Source organism: Myripristis murdjan, chromosome 15 (assembly GCF_902150065.1).
Source record: "Myripristis murdjan chromosome 15, fMyrMur1.1, whole genome shotgun sequence".
Classification (NCBI taxonomy): domain Eukaryota; kingdom Metazoa; phylum Chordata; class Actinopteri; order Holocentriformes; family Holocentridae; genus Myripristis; species Myripristis murdjan.
The window spans coordinates 15420072-15447046 of NC_043994.1; the positions used below are offsets into that span (position 1 = coordinate 15420072).

The 26975-nt window shown below is 40.4% G+C and overlaps 1 protein-coding gene across 1 annotated transcript in view; it reads right to left on the reverse strand.

Annotated features, from left to right (window-relative positions):
• Positions 1-790: 790 nt before the first annotated feature.
• Positions 791-26975, reverse strand: part of LOC115372994 (VPS10 domain-containing receptor SorCS3-like) — a 39566-nt gene continuing 13381 nt past the window's right edge. The window contains exons 2-27 of the mRNA XM_030071185.1: positions 22641-22708; positions 20429-20528; positions 20078-20236; positions 19812-19885; positions 18845-18909; positions 18045-18163; positions 16216-16305; positions 15693-15872; positions 15265-15411; positions 14197-14299; positions 13669-13745; positions 13443-13534; positions 12417-12524; positions 12011-12128; positions 11675-11808; positions 11008-11121; positions 10637-10808; positions 9546-9732; positions 9056-9189; positions 8545-8668; positions 8120-8232; positions 7640-7774; positions 5738-5837; positions 4657-4762; positions 4364-4524; positions 791-1711 (exon numbers count right to left, since the gene is read on the reverse strand). Of these exons, the coding sequence (XP_029927045.1) occupies positions 1647-1711; positions 4364-4524; positions 4657-4762; positions 5738-5837; positions 7640-7774; positions 8120-8232; positions 8545-8668; positions 9056-9189; positions 9546-9732; positions 10637-10808; positions 11008-11121; positions 11675-11808; positions 12011-12128; positions 12417-12524; positions 13443-13534; positions 13669-13745; positions 14197-14299; positions 15265-15411; positions 15693-15872; positions 16216-16305; positions 18045-18163; positions 18845-18909; positions 19812-19885; positions 20078-20236; positions 20429-20528; positions 22641-22708 (3045 nt within the window). The 3' untranslated portion in view covers positions 791-1646. The remainder of the gene's footprint in view (positions 1712-4363; positions 4525-4656; positions 4763-5737; positions 5838-7639; positions 7775-8119; positions 8233-8544; positions 8669-9055; positions 9190-9545; positions 9733-10636; positions 10809-11007; positions 11122-11674; positions 11809-12010; positions 12129-12416; positions 12525-13442; positions 13535-13668; positions 13746-14196; positions 14300-15264; positions 15412-15692; positions 15873-16215; positions 16306-18044; positions 18164-18844; positions 18910-19811; positions 19886-20077; positions 20237-20428; positions 20529-22640; positions 22709-26975) is intronic.

Sequence of the window (26975 nt, forward strand, 5' to 3'; positions counted from 1 at the left end):
TTGTCACCGTTCAATTTGATTGTGGACCGCAGAACATCCCAGGGCAGTTAGAGGAAGGCCCTGGTGTTAATTCAGACTGAGAACAGAAGAGAGCAAGACTCTCGAGGAGTTGATGGCTTGTGGATGAAGATTGGTGTGTGATATAAAGGTGTTGAAGTGGAAAAGAAAATGTAAAATAGAAAAGTAAGGGCCTTGTTGTTGCAGCCTTGTGTCTGAAGAGTTATATCAGCTAATCTCATTTCTATCTCTTCCAGCCTTGTTGTCTCTGTATCCTTACACAATTTTACAGGACAGACAAAAAGCAAACACTGCATAGTGACTTAGTAGTTTTATTTGCTATAATAAAAATAATCTGTTTTCTCATCATTCTGCTAAAGGCTCACTAATTGTACATTTGTGAACTCTTAGTAACCAAATTCAGTAAAAGCAAAACATTTGTAATTGGCAGCTGAGTGAAGGAGACACACTGAGGCCCAGTCTATAGAGAGGCAATTATAATTTCAAATGGGTGTTACCACACTTTGCTTCTTGAAGTTGGATTTCAGAGTCTTTCGAGGCTCGGAAGGATGCAGTGTGTGTGATATCACACCTGACGGACACAAGGTGTAACTGTGTCTGAGAGGATGATGTGTGTGAATTCAGCGTGTTTTTGAATTTGTTGGGGGTAATACGCACGTTTTCCATATGCCAACAAAAGCATGCCATGCTGGCATACTTTTGCTGTTTCTTTTCTACGAGGAAATGGCAAAACAGAAAACCATATTAACAATGCAACATAAGCATAGCATCATTCCATATAAAAATACATTTATTTTGAACAATTTTAAAATGGTACTTTTTTCACAGTAAGAAATATGATTCAAAACAATGGTTTTCATATCATAAACAAAAAATGAATATCATATTATCATGCACAACTTCTGTTAATTGCACAAGTAGACTATTAGACAAGGTGTTTAATAAGTTGTGTAATGTGCCAAGTAAACTTTAAAATCATCATGATATATGCTCACTTACCCTAACATTGTTTTATGTATTTTTTTTTTTTTTTTTTTTTTTTTTTTTTTTTTTTAACTTACTAATTAGGGCATGCTACTGTAAAAAAGGTGGACATAGTACAGACTGTATTGTGAAACTTAAGTTAATGGAAACATATTTTCTGCCTGTTCAGTGGGTTTACCTCACAATAAAATAAGAAGTAGGCTACTGTATAGATTTACATTCCACCTTGTTCTATGTACATGTTTTTAAAATCTCCACTTCTTCAATCAGAGCGTTATGCCCACAAAAACTACCACTTTTGTTCAGAGTGTAAATGCATCTGAGAAACAGTCATGTTGAAAGCACCATGCTATCTAACGTAGCATCATCTACATGTCCCATTATACTCTCTGATAAGCGCCCACAAGGGTCAAATTGTCTGATTTCAGTATATTCAGTATATTTACAACTCAGGAGTCTGACCTTGTAGATTGATTTTCATAAAATTTTGTGAAAGACATACTTAGCCATATGTGTTAAAAAAAAAAACATGACTTTGAACAGTAGCAGCTATCAGCATAAAATAAACAATGCCAACAAAGCAAACAATATCAGCACAATTGAAACACCACAATCTGTACTTACTCTGTAATACAGTGCACATCTTAGACATTAGTACAGTTTGGAAATTCTCTGGTAATAACTCTTTCCACATTTCTTCCAATTCCTCCTGGAAATATACAAAGAAATAATAATAATAAAAGCTGAATACAGGGACAGCAAACTACTTTGAAATCACACAAGTTGCACACAAACAATCTGTAGGGAAAGATGGCCCGAGCATTATGTTTTTGTTTTGAGGAGATGTTGGTAAAATATTTGACTTTAACATGTTTGGGTACGAATTGCCCTCTTTACAAATATAAATTTGTGCTGGGATTCCTGATACTTTGGCACTATTGAAAATGATTTTTAGAAGAACAGCAACAACCAAACGTCTCAAAATTCTGCCTTCATTTTCCTGTAATCTTTCTACCACGAGATCAAGTGTTTTTTTCAACCTGATCTTAACACTTTTCGTTCAATTACAAATTCCCCTTCCTGCTTGAACATGAACTCTGAGCAGGGTTGATGTAGTTTTGGAGAGCGGATAAGCAGTGATTGCTATCACAAGTAGATTAAGACTGTGACTTATTTAAAGATGACAGCTTCTTCTGTGACTTATGTCAGTAGTTTCAAATTCAGCCATCTGTTTTTAATGCCGACAACTTTCATGTTCACCTGTGCAGCTTGGAAAATGGCAGTATGTTTTTTTTTTTTTTTTTTTTTTTTTTAAGAGAGAAAATCTTGCATTAAGTTTAATTTTTAAAACAAAATACAGTATGTGGATAAAACATTGTAAATCTTAGATACATTTAAATGGTGCATTTTGTTTAAAAATCTTTAACCAGCTTCTGGTACGTTATTTCACAATCCTGCTATGTAGTGTAATGACTGAGGCATTGCCATGACAACTAGCAATGAAATGAGATTAAACATGTGATCAGTATGATTCTTCGAAGAGTAAGAAAATAATTTATCATTCTTAGAACTCATGCAAACATTTTTACTAAAATGAGAAATATTAATTTGGATAAAATTCACCTCAGGGGCATTTTACCTCAGGCCTCGTCTGGGGCAAGATGCCCCACATAGTCAATGAAAAATGCAGTAATTTGCAAAATATTTTTCAGAGGCACATGTGGCTATTGTGTATTTTAAATACTAAACTCAAGCCTGATGTAAATTTCAGAATAATGTTTCCAAGTGCAATATTGTAAGTTCCCTATGTATTGTGGATATGTCAGGCAACAGCAATACTCTTCAAATGGATGTCTCGATTATGACTTGTCCCACACTGGTGAGTTCATTCAAAAGCAGATTACTTTTTTATGTGATGGTTTAGCTTATTGTAGACCTAACTCTGGCAATACACCTGTAATACAGGCTGAAATGGATTAGTGCTGGATGCAGAGGGTGCAGCTTTGTGAGGGCATTTGTATCCAAGCCAGAAACAGACTGCCTGAGAAACGCACCGAGCCTCAGAGTAATCATGAAATCTTTTAGCAGCAGGTGGTAAATTCATTTAATCTAGCAAGCCCAAATCAAAGGTCCCATGCTACTCTGCCCTATGTGAATAAACAGTTTCGAAGGCAACCAAAAAGGAGTTAATTTGTTTCAGTTCAACAAGGTCTTGGAAGGGTAGAAACAGCTGAGAAATGAAGAATAGCCAAAGTGCTGAGTGACCAGAAAAAAGCCCGGCCGCCCACATCTGTGTCAGGAGCACTGCAGTGTTACTTTTGTCAAATACAATCCAATGCCTGCGGGCACAAATAGTTTCCCTCTCAAAGGAATCGCAATGGATGTCAACGACTGCAATCAAAACATATTCTTGCTATCTTGACATGTACTTGTATCTGGATGGGTGTCTCATCCAGCTACTTTGCAGATGCTGCACTACTACATTATTAAGCAATTAATAAAATATTACAAATAGCAGCAATAACAGAAACATTCTGGTACATCTGGTGTCTGCTTGACTTTCATAGACAACGGCCTCTCTCAATGTAATCATGCACAACTACCTAAATCAAATTGCAGGCACTATAAGAGATACAGATGTGTTCAAAACAGATCCTTTTGTTTCGAGAATTAGTTTCTAACATGTAGCCATAGCCAGTCTCAAATCCAGATAGATCCCACCTAGAAATGATCTGTATTGGCATTAAAAATGGCATCTCAGTTGTCACAGACTTTAGGCTTTGAGTTGGACAAGTTAAAGATAGGAAAATAACTGCATTTTAAAAGAAATCCCATGCTAAACCATATTAACTCTGTTTAGAAGAAGGGATTGGTGACTTACATTGTGTTTCAGGTGCCATTTTGCACCTGTTTGAAGTGGTAATCTTTTTTTTTTTTTTTTCGACTGGCAGAATCAGCAGATGCGATGCACACAGAGAGCAGCTGCAGCTACAACAGAGCTTTAATGGGAGAGGGAAGTATGCTCTTCCCCTTTTAGACTGGATTCCTCCCAGTATGTTTGTCTAACATTGCTGCTGCACTGTCAGCAAGTCTACATAGAAGCCCTCGCTCATTTATTGTTAGGGGTTGACACTGAAACCTGACAGCTAATCCTTCCTCATCTCGACCGATGGACTTTATTACTTTTTTTTCCATTAAACATCATTGTAGCTGTAGGCTTGTTAGCTAAGAAAAATACACAATCAAACAACAGAGCAGCACCAAAAAAGCAATGCAAGTCAACAGTCCAAGGTTGTAAGAGTGGTTAATGTGTTTTAGGAATCTACAGCTGCAGTGAATGGTAAATATGTAGCCAACGTACCTCTGCTCCTGGCCTCTAGGTCTTTTTCCATGAGTTCCTTCTGAGAGGGGAACTCACTGAGCTTGACCTTGGATATGTTGTCATTCTGACCCACAGTACTGATCACCTCTGGGTCCTTCTCATGGCTGTCTTCAGTCTGAACATGGATCCAAGGGATTTTCCTGACAGCAAAGAGCACACATGCATTGCATCACGCAACATGCAACAAGGTAAATACAACAAATAAAAACATACAAAAAGTGTGCCATTTCCAGTTGAAAAATGGCAAAAATGACTTCATCGAGTGAACACACCTTTTGAACTTGTAGATGAAGAATGCGGCTAAACCAACAAACACCACAGTGAGCAGCATCAGCATTGCTGACCCGCTGTGGATGGCGTTTGAATCCACAAGTGGTGCTGGAGCAACACAGACACAAAAAAAACAAGCTTTACATTTCAACAGTACATATAGGACCACAAAGACAAATGTGCTGCAGTTTCTCCTCACTTTCCCAGACAATTTCATATTTCAAAAAAAGCTGGAGATGAATTCCATTACCCTGTGTCATGGAACAAATGCATAATAGTTTGAAGAGCAGCTCCCTGTCTGTCATCCCCTCGAGGCATTAAAAGGAACCTTTAGGAGGTCCTGCTGTCTCTCCCTGGGGCTCTGCACGCAGGTGGTATATGCTTAGTCATGCTTTTTTTTAATGCTGAGGTGCAATATTCAAAGTATTGCTCCTTGCCACCCATCTTTCTCTCCTTTAGAAAGAGCCTATGAAGTCTATGACCTTTCCAGATCCTTTTAAAGGCACCGCAGACCTTTGTATGCAGACACAAATGAAGACAGATCAGTCGGTGGATGAAAAGGGTAAAGCCACGCCAGGTTGATCGACACGTTTTTACGATATGCTAATATCCCACTGACCCTGCCGATTTTCCTTAGCGCATACCAAATACCTTGTTTGTCAATCATCTTATTGATTGGCTTATTTCAAAGAGAACTACTGTCTGACAGCCCAAGGCTGCTAACTGCAAAATTGATGCACTGAGAAAGATATTCAAATTTTGAGATAAACAGTATGATTGAAATCACACTTGAAGAACACTGTTGTCTATCACCTGTTTTATCATTTAAGTGTAGTATTGGTAGGATGAACTGTCAAATCATCCCAGGGAAGACACCTGCCTTATCTTATGCACATCAGCAAAAGCAAAGATAAAGTGTAACAAATGCATCATGGATTTGTGGAGCTAAAACAGAATAAATTAAGCCTTAGGTGTATCAAAATGCTTTTTTTGTTGGTAAATGCTCAAGGCTTTTACAGCAGCTACACTGTTGCAACTGAGCAAAAGTAAGTGTGTAAAGTTAAATTTAAATAAATAACTCACCCAAAGTTTGCTGTGTGATGTAGACAATGATACGGATATCAGCTTTCAACTCAAACTGGATCAAGCCTTGGTTCAGTGCAGTGACAAAGATATCTGCTATCTGTTTTGCATATTTGATTAAAAAATACGATAAATATTAAATTTCACTCAGTTACATGACTGGTCAAATCATAAAAATGGAGGTGATGTGACTATTCTTAACCCTCCTATTCTGTTCATTTTGGGCTCACACTCATGAGGTTCCCGGTCACATGTGACCGGTAACATTGTATTTGATTATAAATCCACTATGATACATATTATCACCTAATGTTGTGTTAGATCTTTTTATCAACTTCTGCTCTTGTGAAAATGACAAGTTTTGAACTTCTATTTGCTATGTATGTGCTGTAGGCCTAATTTACCTGAGATCATACCATTCGTTTTTTAGGGAAAAAAACATTATATAGATATTATTTTGACTATAACAAATACTCAGATGAAACATATTGTAGTATTTATCACAGAGTACTTCATTTCAATGTTTCCCAAGGACACTGTTTTGAAAACATTTCAATTTTCTAAATAGCGGCAAAAAAACAGCATCTTTTGTGTTCCCGTCAGCATTGACCACTATGATTTAGCTAGTCATCCTCATGACATTTTCACATGGAAGCTGACCGTTCCTCTCAGGTGGGGATGAGGTCCAGGAAAAATTACCATTTTTGGACCGAAAGGTGACCACAACTTCAGCTGGGTCTTCTTCCTGACACCTGACACCTGACAGGTGTCAGGTGTCAGGTGACAGGTGTTGGCAGTTCCCGTGGAAGGTTCCCGTGAGGGTTGCCATGGAAGCCAAAAAGGGGCAAAATTGTGTGTGTCTGTGTGTGTCTGTGTCCATGTGTGTGTGTGTGTTTTTGTTTGTGTGTGTGTGTGTGTGTGTGTGCCTGCTCAAAGACACCTACATGTTGGGGTGTGGGAAAGAAGTCTGAGAGATACTTTCCCGTGGGGGTTGCCATGGAAGCCAGAAAGGGGTATAAGGTGTGTGTGTGTGTGTGTGTGTGTGTGTGTGTGTGTGTGTGTGTGTGTGTGTGTGTGTGTGTGTGTGTGTGTGTGTGTGTGCCTGCTCAAAGACACCTACATGTTGGGGTGTGGGAAAGAAGTCTGAGAGATACTTTCCCGTGGGGGTTGCCATGGAAGCCAGAAAGGGGTATGAGGTGTGTGTGTGTGTGTGTGTGTGTGTGGTGTGTGTGTGTGTGTGTGTGTGCCTGCTCAAAGACACCTACATGTTGGGGTGTGGGAAAGAAGTCTGAGAGATACTTTCCCGTGGGGGTTGCCATGGAAGCCAGAAAGGGTTATAAGGTGTGTGTGTGTGTGTGTGTGTGTGTGTGCCTGCTCAAAGACACCTACATGTTGGGGTGTGGGAAAGAAGTCAGAGAGATACTTTCCTGTGGGGGTTGCCATGGAAGCCAGAAAGGGGTATAAGGTGTGTGTGTGTGTGTGTGTGTGTGTGTGTGTGTGTTCACACACATCTGTGTCTGCTCAAAGACACCTGCATGTTGGGGTGTGGGAAAGGAGTGTGGGAATGTGTTTAACTCTATTTCATACACTAATTGTAGTCTTACCCATTCATTTCTAATGACCGGTCATTTGTGACCGGGAACACGATGGGTGTATACAAGTTAAATAAAACATTCAAAAATTAATAAAAATTCTCCAAATTTATTTTATGTGTTCAGATGCCATGTGTGAACAAAGTCATGGAACCTCATGACAAACAGATGAAATTAACTGCATTTTTTGGAGAGAAAACTTGTACACCGGTCAGATTTGACCGCGAACACGACAGGAGGGTTAAGAAAAGTATAACACTGTAATCAAGTGACTGCCACAGCGCTTAAATTCAGGTTGTGTGGCTCGTACCCTCTCTAGGGCCTCTTCACTCTTCCTCCTGTGTTCAGGTGGTGTTTCTATGTCAGGCAAGATGAAGAGCTCTGCCACAGTTGGAAGGCCGGGATACAAAGACACCAGCAGCTGGTCTTCAGGAAACCCAGACACCTGCACACGAGCAACAGGCTTATATAACCCACGGTGGAAGTCAGATTTAAATCTATCCAGCAGTATGTTTCACGCCTAAATCACTAAACCAACACTCATTGGACATCAGGTTCAGATCATATTCACACTACAACACCATGTCCGGTTATTATCTTCAAGTAAATAAATAAAAAATGGAGCAGATTTCTCAGATTGACCATAACACTTCATGTATGCTGTATCAACACTGCAAGCAGGCATCATCCATGCCATGCTGCTCAATATAAAAAAGTAATGGCCTTGAGAGCCTCTGATGGCCTGCGATGGCTCCAGGAAAAGTCCCAGAGTAAGAGGGACTTCATGTACCTGTGACAGAGCTGTCCGCACCACACGCCCTACGTCCTCCCTCCATTCCGGGATGTCAGGGTTGTGCTCATCAAGAGCCGGCGAGAATGACAACAAGAGCGACCTGAAGAACTCTGGGAAAAGATGAAATGGCAGCCTTTAGAATATGGATGCTTCTTCGAGTTTGGTTTTTGATTAATCTGATGCGTAGTTTTATGTCTTTTTCCATTTGACAACATACAACTTGAAGTTAATTGCTCCTCTAGGTTTCATGTTAACTTAACGTGACATTTTATTCATTAGATAACTCCACATTTGGCATCAGCGTGGCAGCGCGAGCAATTTATACCGAGAGGCACCACGCTTCCCCAAGATAGCATATTGCATATTCATGTAACGTACATCGTACCAATTAAAGTCTTTTGAAGACCGTCTTCCCCACTCACCTTTAACAGTTATAACTTTTGAGTCCTGCATTACAGTGCTCCCAGAGGCAACCTGGACCGTGACCTTGTTTATTCCCTCTCTCAGAAACGTGTACGAGATGCTTCCCTCCAAGGTTATAATAGGCTGGTTTATAAAAGGAGAAATACAGAGAATTGGAAAAACCCACTTCCTCTCAGCTGTATATGGAGCACTACATATGGTCCTTGACATATTCTATAATGAAGGGAGCTGCAGTGAACACAATCAACGTGATAAATAAATATGACTAGCCATCCAAGGAGGATGCTCTAAACAAAAACGTTGAAGTCACGTGGAGTCACGGCACGTTTTATAATATTTGCGTGAAAGCTCAGCAGACTTCACATTTTTAGATTGTAAACAGCACAAGGACATCAAGGGAGGAAGAGAGCAAGAATGCAAAGGAGCTGAAATAAACATGACAAAAAAGTATGTGTTGAACAATAGCAAGAGGAAAGCGAGGTGGAGGAAGAGGAAGAGGAGGCGTCTCACCTCGGAGCTGTTTTCAAACCACCAGAAGAAGGTCAGTGTTCTGTGGTGGCTCGGCCAAACCACCGCAGTGAGATTAGCCTCTTTCCCCCTGATGGCCACAATAGGGGCTGAGAGATATACACGCTCCACTGGACCTGAGGCAGCAACACCGTACACCCATACACACACATTCATGCATGCATGCACCCACACACACACACGTGTGCATACAAACATAAGCATGCACACGTGCAAGCAGACACACCACAAACGCAAACACATATATAATCAGCAAAATATTGACTACTATTGACTAGAGATTTCAGCTGCAACAGATTAAGATCAAAATGTACAAATTTGCAATTTAACGCTAAAATGCATCAATAGTAGTGAACTAAAAAGATAGAAATGGAATTCCATAAAGTGGGAACATGACTATCCGTAGGAGAGAGGAGTTTCATGCTATATGCACTGCAGCAGGAATGAGTGATGATATTTTCCATTCACATACTAGTGATGTGTAAAAACAGTGAGCTGCTGTCAGATCCCTGGCTGTTTTCAGCATACGCTGTCACTCGGTAAATCCCAGTAGCTCTGTAGATGTGTTTGATTCCATCATCTGTCCTGCTCAGATTAGAGTATGTGATCTTGATGCCATCCCCAAAGTCGAGCTGGATATTGGTCCTGAGTGAGTCTCCCTGTGGACAAAAGGTAGCACATAACATCTGTCAAGATGGCTTAAGTCAAGATGCTGCTCTGAGACTAAATACAAAGAAGTAGAGTCCACTAAAGTGCTTGGGATGAGATGTCCTACTAGTATAAGCTGTGTCACAAATAGTTTACAGGAGAAAAGGAGAGAGAAGACAACATCACTCGACTGATGAGGGAAAAAAGGAAAATGTCAGCTGTCCAAAACTAAATGGGAGCCGTTCTTATTCTGGGGACACCACATTTTCTGATAAGATTATCCAAAAAAGCAAATGTATTCCTGTACAAGCAAATGTATCCCTGTACTTAAAAAATGCTACTACTAATTACAACTGCTTCTAAATGAAGCAATATTATATGTATTTTATAAATGTCAAATAAATCTATTGGTCTATCTAATCACAGCTATTTACATTTACTTGTTACTGTAATTGAGTAGCTTTTTTTGTGCACTTGCACTTTGAGTATTTTTTTTCTTAGTCAGTAATTTTACTTTTACTGGAGTAAATTTTATATTATTACTACAGTAGTATTGTACTGCATTCTCAATAATATCCATTAGAGAGTAAGAAATATCAATGACGGATTGTGGAACTTTTCAAAATCAACAGTCAGTCAGCAAAGATGAGAAGAGGAATCTGGTTCTACTTTGTTACTCTCATCCTTTTATAACTGCATGGAAAAGATCACACCTAACAAAGTTATTGTTTGAACAGTAATTCAGTAACATTTACTCTTTTTACTTTTACATAAAAAAGATTTTTACAGCAGTACTTCTACCTCTACTTAAGTAAAATATCAGCAAAGTGACTGTACTTTTGCTTGAGTGGAAATGTGTTTCCACCACTGAATCTAATAACAATGAAGCCGATGTCTTTAGGTGAGATGACTCACTTCATCCAGATAGACCAGAAAAGTAACATTGCTTCCAACGATAGCACTGAGTTCTCCTTGACTGGTGGACAGCCGCAGGCCTCGGGGAGGTCTGGGACGACAAGCCTGTCTCCTGGGTGAGAACATGTTCTTCCCTGCCTCCTTGCAGTTGTTGGCCAAAACCTTCCGATAACTTCCAAACGCGATATATATTTAAAAAAAAAAAAAAAAAAAGAGTTAACATAAGCATTTCTGGTCTAATCGGAACCCTTTTTTTTGAAATATGAGGAAGCAAACTATCATTTACCGCATGTGTCCTAGACTGCATGGCAAACAAGCAGCGAACTGAGCAATATTGTTTTGTGATGGATAGAGCACTGGGGGCCACTTACCCTGTGCTGTTAAGGAAGCTTTGGCTGGTGCTGCAGCTTTTAGTGGCGCTGCTTGGATTAAACCAAAAAGCAGGGGAGCACTTCCCATCCGCCTGGCGTTCATACCCATAATCACTGCCAAAACACGACAGTTCATAAAATGATGAATACAACTCCTCAAATAAACTTGGCAACACGCTTTTGTAGTCAGGCAAATACTTTGCAGTTTGCGCTTTATGGCATATTTTAAGGCCATAACTAGAGACATGATTGTCAGACAAGCAGGATCAAACAGAATTTCAGACAGATGGATAAAAGACATTTAAAATTCATTTAGCAATTCATTAATTATTAATTGAATTCTAATAAGTCATTTGACATTATGCAAATTGCAGTAGCACTGTACAAAAGTTCCAAATTCAAATATCCAATTTGCAAACTAATTAGATTCATTGGATTCATGCATATTGGCCATCCGGTAAATATGGGAATATAGGATGACTATTGAGGCTTGTGATGCTAAGCAAACTGACTATTTCTGATTGCAAATGTCTGCAAACAACAGTGATTAAGTACAAGTGAATTACATGTTCCAGGGAGATTGGCTGTAATGAAAGGAATTAAGGATATGTAAAGATACATGTCTGACATTTTCCCTGGTGCGAAAGCCGATAGGACGAGTCATTACCATTCAAAATCATAGGCTCTGCAGAGGCACGGCTCCGAGGAATAAATCCTGGAGTAGTCCTGGGCCAGCATGCAACGGTTGCCTGGCCTACGCTTCATATATATCTGTTTTTCACCCATCACACATGGCTCTCCCTATGAAAATAAATGAATAAATAAATAAAAAAGCATAATGCTTCAGTTCGATGAGCCATCGATGGGATCAAGAAAGACAGAAAGAAAGAAAGAAAGAGACCTGTTTATGCCTGTGTGAGTGTACTGTGTTTACAGTGGCGGTGGCCAGACATGCATCTCTTGATGCTGACAATAAATCAATAACATTCAATATGTCTGCTACCTTGTTGTGCAGGTGCCATGTCTGGTAATCTCCATCCATGCATCTCCTATTGAAGATGCCCTTGTAGTCTATTTTGATCAGCTGCCATTCTGACCGATGGCTAAAGTGTCCAAAGAAACTGGAAAAAGATGTTAGACAAAGTGTAAAAAAATTCAGGAGGAACTATGGGGATACAGTCATTGATCTGACATGATAGTCTTAACAACAGCGCCTGCAACCTAAAGAGTGATCCTCATGTTGACTAACAAGATAACAATCCATGTGATGAGGAATTTTGAACTGGTTTGATTCATGAGGGACAGGACCCAAAGCAAAATCTGTGAACCTTTCTTTGTTTATACACTGCATTTTTCAGGCCAGATATTCACTGTATTCCTCATGGACTCTACTTTCTCTCTCTACTTACGTGATAATGTGATTTTCTGTCTCCGGCTCCATTAAAACTCCATCCACATACAGAGGTGCCAAGGAGAAACTGTGCCGGTCCCATTTTTTTCCTTCGTCTACACTGATCCTGTATAACATCGAGTGAAAAAAACAAAAAACAAAAAACAAACAAAAAGATGAAAATGCATAACTATTTATCTATCTGTCTATCTATCTGTCTATCTGTTAAAAAAGGTTACACTGTGTTCTGTTTTTTTAATTTTAATTGTGAAATATAATACTCTGTGGGTATAAACCATAACAAAACATTCAAACTAAACAAAAACAGAATACTAAGCAACACTATGAAACATCTGATGTCACTTGAGGAATTATCCACAAAATGCCCAGCACTCCATATGATTATGCTCAGCCAACAGAGGTAAAACATTAGCTTATGCCATAAGGTAAAAAATGAAGCACCTCTGCCTTTTTTTCAACGTGAAAAATCACCGGGACGCACGCTCAATAGAACAAATGTTCCTCAGGTCCAGCTAATGTTTGAAGATGACAAAAACAAAATAAAAGAGAGCTATGACTCACGCGGTAACATTAGCAATATGTTTGAGAGATTTAAAATCACCTTTCACAGAGCTTAATCACTTTTGACAGGGCTGTAGTGTGCGGGGACATCAAAGTAGATAGTGTTACAGAGCTCCAACAATATGAGGACTCGGGCCTTGCGAGTCTCATATTTCCACCCTGCTCTACTCCTCATTTACATAAAAGCACTCAAACCATCATATCCACCAAGAGTACAAAGCAGTAACAGACACTTTTCTGTTGGAAATGATTCTGACAGTTCTGAAGCCATACAGTAATCATGCAAACTTCCCATTAGCATTTCAAACCATAAAGTGCAATCGCACGCTGCATCAACCCCCACCCAAAAAAGTGAAACAAAATGGATTGTCTCCAGCTATTTTGCCACTACAACATCAATGCTACATTTTTTTCGCCCCCCTAATTATGAATCCGACTATTGTTGTACGGTAGCTGCACCTACCACAAGTGTCGAATGGGTGTTGTTGCGTGTAAGACTGCCAGCAGAGCACCTCCGTTGTCAAGAAACCAAATGTTGTGCTCCTCCTCAAAAATCTGCATTGATGAACATTCAGAAACATTAAACACATTTGTTCCACTAATGATACTACAGTGTGAATATGAATGCATGTCATCTGTTCAATGCAAAACAAAGCCAAATGCATGGTGTAGGCCCAGCTGGGCTTCACCTGTCTCCAGCTATTCCCTGCATCAGATGTTATAAACATTCCAAGGTTGGTGGAGGACAGCTCTGTTCCGATATTCCCTGAGAACAAAAACATGAATAATTTCGCATTATATTTACATAGCAAAGACTCGGCTAACTCGAACACTATGACACACCAACGCGCAAGCATCATCTGATAAAATTGTTGCAGTTATTTCATGAATTTGTGCATGTCCTCTTTCTCCACCGGAGGACAACTGTGTGATTGGCTGCAACCCAATCATCTCACATAAAATATAAGATTTAGCTGTCACATTCCCAGCTACATATCAAATTACTATGTCAGAGTGAGGGCACTGTGAGACTCCTGTTGTGTGTTTTGGTGGCTGCAGTGCTACAATGCACTTACAGGAGAAATTGTGCACACTTGTAGGGGATTCAAAATTGGTTAGCACAGCATTGCAGCAAAACTCCTCGTCTCTCCCTGGCAGATTAACTCATCTCATCAGTTTGATCTGTACAGATGAATGGCTTTTTTTGGCAAGCGTACCTGTCGCCACAATGATCCCTGGGACGGAGTTTTTGCTGGAGATGCGTCCAGATGTGTAGGGGTTCTCTGACATCTCCAGATGCAGATGCAGCGAGCAAAATGGCTGTCAACAAAATGGATTCCAATCAAGCACAAGTTGAGACAATATGAATCAGACCGATCTTAACAGATGCAGTTATAATTGGCTTTGGCTTCCAACTATTCTCCCTTTTGAAAGAAAACTGCCAACATTTCCAGAGACCATTTATAAAACAAAGATGCTTTTTTTTTTACCCCCCTCATCTTCTCCGCCAGCAGAATGAAAATGGCTGAGAGGACAAGGAGGGCATTTGAATTGTTTCACTCTAAAGCAAACAAGGCATGTAATTAAAATTCCTCAAGATGCGCTGATAAATCTGGCAAAATTGATTCAAATCATTTTGACTCATCTCTCAAACTCAAGCACTTTGAAAAACATCAATAAGGCCTTTCAAACAGCTGAGGTTGGGGTGGGGGGGCGGTGGGGGGGGGCAAGAAGCGCACAAGCATAATGGACATTCATGACAGTGATGTAAAAAAAAGCTTGTACCCTACTATTAACTGAGCAACATAAATTATTTCTTGCTTTGCTTTATGAAAACAGTATCTAAAGAATATGCTGACTGGATTAGCATAGGTGAATATCAAACGTATCTGCCGTATAACAACATGGTGCAGGTATTGTAATTCAGTGTAATCTAACATTCATTAAACCAATGCTGACAGTGACTACAGGTAGTAAATTGAAATCACTGAGGTTAATGGAAAGTGTGAACCCTTGAAACCAAACGTGATGACACGGCACGCCATACACTAAGGCACAGACCTTTAAATAAGCATATTCTAGCCAAGCGTTTCCACGGCCATTTAGGAAACTAAAAAGGCAAACTGATGCTAAAGCTGGCACCTGGCCTTGTGCAAATATGGCTGTAAATCAAAGAATATCCAAAGCACAGCTGATGAGGTTGAAACATTTGATGAATGATACGTGTCAGAAGCTTCATTTCCCGTGAACAAGCCACTCAATCCGGCCCAAAGGCTCAAGCCCACCAGAATGCAGTGAAGGTTATTTCCAGCTACATCAGTGGGAGGAGCTGGCAGCAGGGCCCACGTTTGTCCCTTGTTGAATGTGACAAAAGTCTTCACTTGATGATCCACCAGTTTGTTGGCTAGATACACGCCATTTATCCCTTCAACCTATTAAGGACAAACAACAAGATATAAAAACGGGAACATAATAGCATAATGATGCTTTTACAGTATATATATACACCATCATAGCTACAAAAGTATATCCATTTAATATCTGAGACTCTTTCCAAGCAGAATGATTATGATGATGGTGGCTATAACAATTATAATCACAGTTTGCAGTAGAATGATGAGTGCCTTATGCTGCACTGTATGGAATAAATCTGCACTGAAAAAGAAGTTAACTCTATAGGAGAAGAAGCCCACGTCCAGGACTGACTGCACACCTTGTAAAAGTCGACCAGTAGGTTGCCTGCGGGTCCTCTGCTAGTTCTCAGATTCTCCAGCGAGAGGGTAAAGTACACCCCAGGGGAGTCTGAGATGTACAGGCTGTAAGTGTTGTTCTGATTCCACTCCTGAACTGCTGCAAATACCTGCTTCTCATCTGTACTGATAATATGCATGTCCTGTACGAACGCGTGAGTCAGAGAAGGAGAGCGAGAGAGAGAGACAGAGAGAAACAGAGAAAAAAAAGAATGAGCCGTCAGATGCGAGCAAGCACGCACGTCAGATGCGAGCAAGCACGCACAAAAGAGCCAGAACAAGAGACTTGAAAGAGAGGCCATCTACTGCCGATGCGTTATTTAATGACTGGTGACACTCTTTCGTAAAAGAACTTCGGTTTAACACTATGATCCGAGGGGGAAAAAAAAACTCAAAACAATTGAGAACAAAAACAAGCGTCATGTTCCATTATGATACATCAACCCTGTTATTATTTGAGATTCATTTTGCTCCTTTGCTGCGTACCTTGGGCAGACAATACTTGGGTAATTTCATCCGGTTGAATGATTCTCTCATATAGGACACAAAGTAGCTCGCTCGTCCCGACTTGGTTACCTTTGCAATGAAGACACGGGAGATTATCAACCAGGGAACGTACAACCTACCTTTTCAGAAATAACATAATTTCCCAAACTTTTTTTCTTTTTCATTGCTCTGATGGAGATGAAATGATTGCTACACACAAAGTGCAATGTAGGCTCTCAACAATACCAAAAGAATTAAAAAAGAAAAAAGAGGGAGTTTTTTGCCCAGACGTGTGAAAAGCGTCGCAATTGTCCTACAAGTAATCTGCTGTAAAAGAGGAAATGAAGCTGAGGCATCTCTTTGAGGAGGTAGATTAATTCACAGCACACGTCTGAATAATAAAACACACTCCGGTGTAGAAAACAGTAAAATCACAAGCAAAACAAAAATTATTGTCATTATCTCAATTGGCCTAAAGCTAAGAGGTACTGAAAATTGTGTTGGCTTTATCTACAGTGCGTCCTGAAGATAGATCTTAATGCACTACCACTTTCCCATCCACTTACGGGCATACAGACACTACTTGATTGCTTATTTTCTAATCAACTAGAAGGATGGTGTTTGTCCCCCAACACACTACATTAGGGCTCTAATGGAATAATCTATCGAAAATCAATGAGCCGCATTTTCCCAGGCCACATTTTGAGGATGTTGCACTTGGCTGTTCCTTCTCTCCCAAGAGACTTTGCAGGTGTTGAAGACTGCTTATTTCGTTGTAGCCCAATCGATAACCTCATTACTCTTTGTCAAGTTAAATCCAACTGCCCCAAGCAATGAAAGTCACAAGAAAGTCATCTGTGCCACCATAGCTTCTTGCAGACACAACAGCTGTGTCCAGTTATTTTCACCAGCGTCTTCCTCAAGCCTGCTGCCTCTGCCCACGGTCAATCTCATCTCAACTAAATTCAATTTGGATGTTTTATTGAATCACCATTTTGAATCACACTGTGATATTTTTTTTTTTCATACATTTTCATTCTTACGTTGCAACCATTCCAATCAAGTCTCCAGATTAGGTGTGTTGAAAGTGAAACTGGGTCATCAAAGCATTGCTGCTGCGAAATTATATCATATCAAAAGATTAAATCTGTGGATAAATAAATTAAAAATGAACAGCAAACATTTAGGGTTATTTATTCCGAGGAAGGAGTGTAGTGTGACTCACGACAAGCTGTGGGCCATGGAAAACATGGGCCATTTGATTTCAAATTTCATCAAACTTTTTGGGACTGTACTGTACGTCGAACAGAGATGAGCACATGTATCAAGGCTGAACAATGCAGACAGAAAATTACCTAGCTCTGGATGGAAATCAATGACAGCAGAGGGCACTGGAAATTAAATCTCTAATGATGACACTGCCACTGTCTAATGGGAGTCAAAGTCAATGTGAATGGTAATACGGGCATAAACCTGTCTATTCACAGCCTCTCTGCCAGGTACTCTCAGCTAGAAAACACATTTTTTAGACATGGAGAAAGCCTGCATAGACTCAAACCGTGAGCGTGCCTTGACGTGAATAGGACAAAGTGTAATCAAAACACACAGTGGGCCAGCAGGGGAACAGGTGCGTCGGGGAAAGCCATTAGGTAAGTTTTGATGGAAAAGCATGAATTGAATACACAAGGGAAGAAAAAAAGAGAGAAAATCAAAGTTCACATAAAAACTGCAGCTTTTGTGTGAAAAGATAAAAAAAAACTGCTCTAATCTGACAGAGTATTGACTTACTATCCTGAAATAAAACATGAAGTTCACGGTCTACTACCAACCTGTGTGAAAACATATTCATCTTGCACAACAAGGGAGTTGGTATCTACATGTCCAGGGAAGAGATACTGTCTGTTGGCTTCTGTGCATCGCTGGGCTCGGCACTTTACATACTGTGCACCTGTAAAATGGCGAAGGGAAATCAATCAGCAGTAAATTAGAAACACTTTCCTTAAAAAAGTACTTTGCATGCAATGCAGCCACTCGATATTCTGTGTACACACAGAGCTCGCAGTTCTGGAGCCACTTTTAAGGTTGGTTAATTGCACAAACAATTAAAAATAAAATGTTAACCCACTAATGCTAAACAAAACAACTTTTACAATCCAAATGAGTTTGCTTGATTTTTGAATCAAGACAAATATATGCTCGTGTATCACACCATGAGAGACAATACAAGCCATAATATAGAGAGTTGTTTAGTGAGCGACCAATGAGTGACCAATTTCTTTGTATTCTCATCCAGATACAGCTTTTCTCACCACACGAGGAATATATTTATTTATTTTTTTCCTATGCAGGAAAACTCTGTAATTGGTTTGACTGAATATGGTGTGCTGTTTTGGAGGGGAGCGTTGAGGTTCCTCTATGGGACACGGGGGATAGGTTAAGGAGGAGAAACATCGATCAACCCACTATAACTCTCCCTTTTTGTCAGGAGACACCTATTCTGCTTTACAAGACTTCAGGGACCAATCTGAACAGCAGAACAGGTCTCATCTTCCCAGTGACCTCGCTCTAAATGAGAGGCAAGGGGTCCTGTGGGTCTCGCTACTGTGGCCAACTGGAGAAGAGAACTCACGGCTTTTCGCAATGCGCGTCTCGATGTGGACCACGTCTGATTCTCTGTCCAGGCCCATTACCGCCCTTGAAAGAGCAGGAAGAGGAGGAGGAGGAGATGAAGAAGTGCAGAAAGATGTGGAGGAGGAGGGGTGGGAAGAGGAAAGATTGAAAAAGAAGGGCAATAGATGGAGAGCCAGGGTTGAGAGAGGCACGTCACAGCTGCAGATGGACAGCGCTATTATGTGAGAGCCATAACAGTATATTTTGATCTTCTGTATATCTGTCAATGTACTGGACACAGAATTTGCACCGGGACACCGATGGCAATTAATCTGAATTTGAAAAGGCATAAACAAAGAAAAAGACAAGTGAGGGTGTGGCTTTACAAAACAAAAGCTCGATCATTTGCATAAATATAGAGTACAGTAAAATAATATTGTAATGAAACTGTAGATTGCTGCAGAAGCTGTAAAAAAAATTAAATATAGTGTGTAAGGCAGTGGCTTTCAAGGGCACATACACTGTGTTATTTGGGGCGCTGCTGTACCCGCCGTGCTGTTCTTGTTTATCAAATGTCTAGCTGTTCATGCATGTGGAGAGAATGTCCTCCAAACAATGTCCTGTCTCTCTCAGCTCAAAACGCACTTGGGCTCGCTACATACCACGACAAACAGGGATAAACGGGGCGCACATCAATATTCAGCGCCTTGTGCCCGAGCAGCTGAGATTACCAAATGACAGCGACAACAAAAACAGCATGTCATATTTGTGCTATAGAAAAAAGGAGCGCAATATTCATTCAGGCCTTCGGTACGTGAGATGGATATAATCAGCTTAGCACTTTTAGAGTTGATTGTCTTGGGAAGATCTGTTTTTTGACAAGAGATTGCTGGATTCCTTTGACAGCTTGAGGTCAAGAACACCATAATTATGCAAATTATGATCAATCACCCTAACAAAGCAGCTTAAAAATAGAATCATCGTACCAGTAGAATCGCCCCGGCATCACATCATCGTGAACAAGTTGCCATTTTCTCCCAAAGTCCAGTGAACTGTACAACTGCAACATAAAAACAGCACCAACATTAAATGTATCTGGAGAGATGTTGGGAATACACCAAGCTTGCAACGGCAGTCAGACCAGAATCAATAAAAAAGGAAAAACAGACTATATATATTCAAACATATATCATCATGATGTTTTATTTCCAACTAAAGATGAATTGCGGATTCACTCAAAAGCCTCTGCTACCTTGCTGTCATGACTGTAAGCCAGTATCCAGTTCTCCTGCACAGGGTGGAAGAGCAGGCTCTGGATATAGAAGTTAATGGGATGCTTCTCAAAGCTTGCCCCTTCATCTGAACTGATGAGAACAGCGCTCTCTATCTCTGGGTCGCTAAGCATCATTATCTAAAGTACAGAGGGCCAGAGGAGAGATACAGTATTACAGGGAGAGAGAGAGAGAGAGAGAGAGAAGGAGGGGAGGAGGGGGGAAGCGAGAGATGCTGTCATTTCACAGCAATTTGAAAAAACAGCAATTTGACGTCAGGCCTGAGCTTATAAAAGATGACAGAGAAATGAAGAAATAGAGAAATTGCTGACCTTACGCTTGTTGGTGGGGCAGACATAGAGGTAACTTAAAACCGTCCTTGACCCCACTTTGTCATTGAGTTTGGTATAGGTGCTGCCGTAATCCACAGATCTAGAAATGGAGACCAAAAAAAAAAAAACATAATTGAAGAGTAAAAAAAAATGAACAATTCAAAACCCGCGACACATACTAATACACCATCATTGTGACTGATGAACACACTGGAAGCTTAAATCGGATTACTCTCTATCAACTGTAATATACAGTAAGTCTGCACACTGAATACAGTGGGGCGGGGACATGAAGACATCCTCCATCCCAGTGCAGCGGCGAAATCCTCCTTCACGTATCTATCTCAGTGCTAAAGCAGCCTTTTGTGCCCAGTATTGTCAGCAGACTAACTGACTTCTCAATATTTCTTTGCACCTCCTGGCATTACACTTCAGGCTGATGTGTGGCTTGGGCTTGCTGTGGTGCAGCGCGCTTGCAGTAAAAAGGTGACATGTACAGTGGTTACATGTTTAAAGTGAATAATGCTGTAGACTGTAAAAAAAAGAGAAAAAAAGACAGAAAATGCAGTGAGAACAAATGAGCGCCAATTCATGGCCCTCATTATCCATGTGGCCTTTGCTTGAGTAAAATGGGGCTTTTAGGTGTGCCACTCCGGATAGTGAATTACCCAGCAGGAGCAAACAAATGATGAGCATGTAAAGATATTTGTTCTTCTAAACGCTGTCTGTCCCTTACCAGCTCGTGCTTCCCATGACAAGGGTAGATGCGTTTGTCTCTCCATTCTTCATGCTTATATTTCTCCTCCCCGCAAACAGCCAATCCACTCTCTCAGTTCTACCTGAGTGCCTCCAAATGTAATTTCACTGCATAATTGGATAGATACCAAGTGTCTGCTATCATTGTCTGTGCATTAAGCTGAATCATTCCATTTGCTGTTGACATTGTTTTCAAAGGCTTACCCCTAAACACATTTGTACTTGTGCTTAAGTATTTCTTTCAGTCAGACATATCTCTTTTTGATTGTGGCTATGAAAACCCTCTTGAATTAAGTTATTACAGCGTGGAGTTACTTTAGTAGAGGAGGCAGTCATCGCAAAACACAAAGGAGCTTGATGCTTGTTAGATGGCTTCTGTAAGTCACCCATTGATCTTCACACTGCATTTTGCCACCAACAGAGACCTCGGGGCTGTAGTCATAAATCATTTATTGTGTTATCACAGAAATCATTTACTCCCATTTCTTTTCATAATATTCAAATTTCCCCTTTTCTAATATCCATACTAAGAGCCATCATGCACCCCCTGAGGTACACTCTAATTTACTTGTGGTGCCATTGTTAACCAGGCACCTTGATGATGGAAGACCTCCTGTACACAATATGGGGTTTCAAATCGTGTCAAGTCGGGTGTAAATCTTAGCAGCGCCTCTAGTGAAACAGATATTAATTTGAAGCTCTATGCTTGGTGAACTGATGGTCTCTTTTTCAGGTGTATTTCAAAATGAAATGAGTTTCATGCAGGCTCTGAGAAAGGTGAGGAAAAAAAAACGAGCTGGATTGGGCTGCATGGTATAATCCTTAATGAATTCCATTCTTATTTATGATCTGACAGGGCACTGTAACTCACCTCTCAATACACAGTGAATGGAATTGCTATAGCTATAGAGCAGCAATTGCATGTCAATTGCCTCTGAAACAAAAGGTTAGGGATGACAATCAATCAAAAACTGCATCAGGAAGTTTCTAGGTCAGGGAAGAGGAACCTTAGACCCAAACAAAAATATCTTAGACAAGTGTTTGAGATTATTTCACAAAATACATATCTTCAAAAAGTATCCTAGATGATGGGGAGAAAACAGGCTGGGCTTTGTCCAAAAGATTGTTCCAATCTCAATGTTATTTTATCTTTGGGATTGTAGGAAGCAGGGAAGAGGGTGCTTCAGTGTGAGCTATTTCAGATTGTTTTATTAAAACATATTTCATATTGGTTTGCAATACAACTTGGTTGTTCACATCCAAGCAGAGGAGAATGCTATAAATCATAGTTACTGTGTACTGCATTCCCTATGAATACATTATTTTCCTATTGTATTTAGGACTCTGTGTTTGCATTTTTACACAATTCACATATACTGCAGGTGGCATAACTTTAAGTTTTCTATCTTGAGGCAGAAGGCAAAATAACCAAAACAAAAATGATTTAACCCCTTACCTCCACAGGGAGCTCTCAGTAACAGCCCCCAGGTTGAAATCATACAGCTTAGTCAAGATCAGGATCACCTGCAGCATAACAGAAATAGACATATTTAATTACGTGCAGTGCCAACGTCTCCATTGCTAAGAGTAAGTGCCTCATCATCATACATTACCGGTCTACCTCTAATGATGTGGAATGAATGCAGTATCTCTGGTATGTTACTATAACAGTATATAATAGCTACATACAGTAAGTCATCTCAATGACAAGTGATCCTCATGTTGTCAAGAGATGCCAGTCTGCTGGTGGCAAGATCTGAAAACATCATGTGGCCTGTCAAGAGTCGTTTCTGTATCTCATGTGGAACGATACCTACATGACAGCAAAATCTGAAAATTGTTCAGTGAACAATGAAAAAGAATACAGGCAACGACTGCCCCTCACCTCTCTCGCTCTCTCTCTCATTCTCTCTTTCTTTTTTCTGTTTCTCACTCTGTCTCTTGCGCTCACAAGCATGCAGTCAGCGGGGCCCAAAACACAAACAAACTTTGATATGAATGGAACTACTTCCTCATGATGAAAGGTGTTCTGTTAAGTCGCTGATGTTATGCATTGGAGGGCTTCCAGTTCCAGATCCAGTTCTGAAAGCTTTTGGCTAAATGCTTTTGTGTGTTTGCTGAGGATAGTTGGACGATGTGTTTCTGGGGAAACAAAAAATGTGGTCCATAAAAGCCTCCCCAGTCACTGAGGGCACAGTGAAATGGTGTGCAAACACATTATTGTCATTGCAATGGCATTATAAATGACTTCCCATAGGGATGCTCATAACTCAGGATAGAAAATGGGGGATGAGGGGGAGATTGGGGCAGGGCATGCAGGGAGGGAGAAGTGGTGATAGATAACTATCATGGAGCAAAAACATGCCATAATATGATGAATAAAAAACAGTTTGAAAGATAGGTCAAAGCTCAATTACAGTGGGTTTAAACACATTAACCTTATGGGACCCATGGAACGAGTCATTAAACTGAGAAAGCCACACAAGACTTGGAGGAACAAAGGCATGCCTCTAAGTCTGCTTTGAAAATGTTAAAAACCCAATTGACCCACAATTTAGCCATCAAACGGCCACTGTGCATGGCCTGGACTATCTGTATTACAGGTTAATTAACCAATCATGCAGAGAGATAAGCATTTGCATAACTAAATGCACCATGTCTGCAAGGTCCAACACCAGAGTCTGAATCAATTTGGAGTATAGACTTAGTTAAATGGCTGTGATGTTGGCCCTAATTGCCTTCTTTGAAAAATAGATAGGAGGGGAAAACTCTGCCAAACTGTTGATCATTAGTCTCTTCAGTTCTCTTTGGCTAACGACAATGAGTCAGTGTCATGGGACCTTATAATACTTTGTGGTAAATTGAATCTAGAACTTATTTGATCAATGTCAATCTGGAGCAGCTCACTCCCAACCAAGGGCTTAAAAGGTCCAGCACCGCCACATAAAATGAGTAAATTATATTAAAACAATGTGGCTATAGGCTTGTGGATATTCACTGTTTCAGGGATGTGCAGGATCACATTTAATCAAATGTTTAGGAGATGCAAAATGTCCACTAAAAAACAGCCTATGCTGGTACCCTCAATCTTCAGGAGAAAAGAGCCAAAGAGAAGCAAACCTCATCTTTTATAATGGGGCTCTTGGAAAGCTGTATTTGTCATCAGAAGCTCTGTCTTAGTCGTTGTGTTTGTTATGTTTGTGTCATTGGCTCATTAACAAAAGATGACCCATTGAATTGGGTCAGTGAGGATCCTCCTCAGGGACCAGCAGACTAGTGAGGCAGATGACTGTTTGGATGATTTGTCCCTAAGTAGACACAGAGAGTACATCAGAGAAGACAATGTGTTCCCACGTCTCCAACGTTATTGATAGGCGCTGCATCTGTGATTCAAGTCAATAGAGAGCAGCTACTATACATGCAAATGCCGAAACCAGGCAGGAGAGCACATGGCTCGCACACCGGTAATGTGACTTCTACGGTATTAGAACCTGGCAAATAAAGTTGCATGAGACGCGCTAAATTCTAAGAGTTTATGGTGCAGTGCTGCATTTATGTAAATACTGGAAACAAACAAACAAGAATGGCAGCAGGAATTATTTTGAGCCCTCTAGGTAAATACAATTTTCCATGCATATCATCGCTCACTTGCATACATGAAATTAAGTAAGGACCCTGGAACGCCAAAAGCAGTGCATTTATTCATGTTTATGTTTTATTGATGTGAGGAAAGAGAGCTTTGCCCCGGGAAAGTCAACCAATCATTTTTTTCCGATTGGCTCTTACCCTCTAAGGAGTCGAGTTTAGTCATCCCTTTATCCCAACGTTCTATTCTTGTCCTTTTTCTTTCTTTCTTTCTTTCTTTCTTTCTTTCTTTCTTTCTTTCTTTCAATTGACTCTCAAATTCTTAATTTTGCTGTGGAACACTTGTTTCTGTTTCCCACATATTTACATGGGCATCCAGTGGACATAGAGAAGACAGGAAACATTAAAGGGGTATCACAGCTAGGTGCTGTTTGGCCATGCAAAGATTTTGACTCTTTGAAATAGCTGAGTAGACAGCCTCTGTGGCAACAGAGGTGTTCCAGTCATAATTTGATTTTGATATATCAGCTGGACACAAATATCTCATCCCCACACACACATAGCACTACCCACTCCACTTGCAGAAAGCGCCCATGCATGCATGCACACACACACACACAGACACACACAGACACAACATGCACAGACTTCTTTGACAGAACCATGTCCTTGGAATTCATATAAATCCATATTTTTGAAAGGAAATGTTCGAAATTTCAAAGTGCTTCTTTGGGACGTGTGAGGCATCACAACACCATGTTGCCGATGCTCTCCATTTGGGTATAAATTATCACTGTGTACTGTTTATTATCACTACCCATAAAATGGAACAAACCGCCGCTGCACATCAACGCTTGTCAGTCATGCAGCTTCATTGTGCATTCCAGCACCAGGCTTCACATCTTACCTGCTGCTTATTTTGCCCCCAGTGAAGCATCATTAAGATGGAACCCCTCCAATATTACTGCTCTCTAATTAGGTAGGCAAGGGAGAAAAGGGACCCTTACTCTAAACAAATTGCACAAGGCACCTCCAATTTTTTCCTTTCTTTTTTCCGCTCAGGAGTCACAGATCACAGAAAGTAGAAGCAGTTTGAAGAAATGTATCAAGCTATAGCCACTTTTATGTAGATCCGGCACTGTTTTTGAACCTAACCGGAGGGTACAACTGAAGGATCTAAATTAATTTCCAAGGGACCCCTAAGTTGATATCAGTGAATGATGTAAGGTTCTTTGTAATACCGTGGCTGACAGCTCATGTAAAATTTACTGAGAGAGGCATTGACACATATCCTTATTTTATTTACCTTTGGCATCCAGTGAAAGGTACACAGTGAAAATGATACATATTTACATTCTCATGAATACACATCAGCTTTTATATATCGAAGGGCAAGCACATACATAGATTAAGCCGTCTCTTGGGAAACACCCCCGGTCTATTTACCTTTCAATCTGACAAGAATATCAAAATGGATGACGGCACATCTTTCCATGCCTCGTGGTTGAGCTTTCAGGACCTAAATGTGTAAACAATTAACGCTGTCACTCTATAAATCAAAGCTTTCAAGCTGATTTTACCCTAGATCTTCCAACTTTTCTTTCAACGAGTCCCTGTCACTTGTAAGACTCAGGTTCAGTAAACAATCATGTGTTTGAATTGACATCATCTGAAAATGTGCAGAGTATAGACTTTGCCCTTCATTTCCTTTGCCCTGTGTGTGTGTGTGTGTGTGTGTGTGTGTGTGTGTGTGCGTTTGTGTATCTGCATACTGTGTGTGCATATGTATTTTCCAGGGATAGGGACATGCTATGGAGATGTGCTGTATTGTATCATTTCATCATGTGAGAACTGGAGGGGACTCTATAAAAGATCCAGTTCAAAAGTCCAGCTTATCAATCTGTCCTGTGGTGTAAAGCACCCAAACACTGACCTCCATTACTGCTAGCCTGAAAAAGAGGCAGACGAAGTGGTTTGGAAGAAGCAGCAGAGTGAAAAGCACTAGGCAAGTGTAAGGCCAAAAAAAAAAAAAAAAAAAAAATGCAGATCCATGGGGGCCTCTTAATGCATCTAGACCACACCGAAAGCGGGCATATAAATGTGAGAGGAGCTAGTCGGGATTGTGTTGTTAATTTCACTACGCTGCATTTCACTGTGCCGTCCAAGCAGACACAAGCCGGAGGACAAGGAAATAAAAGCCTTTTCA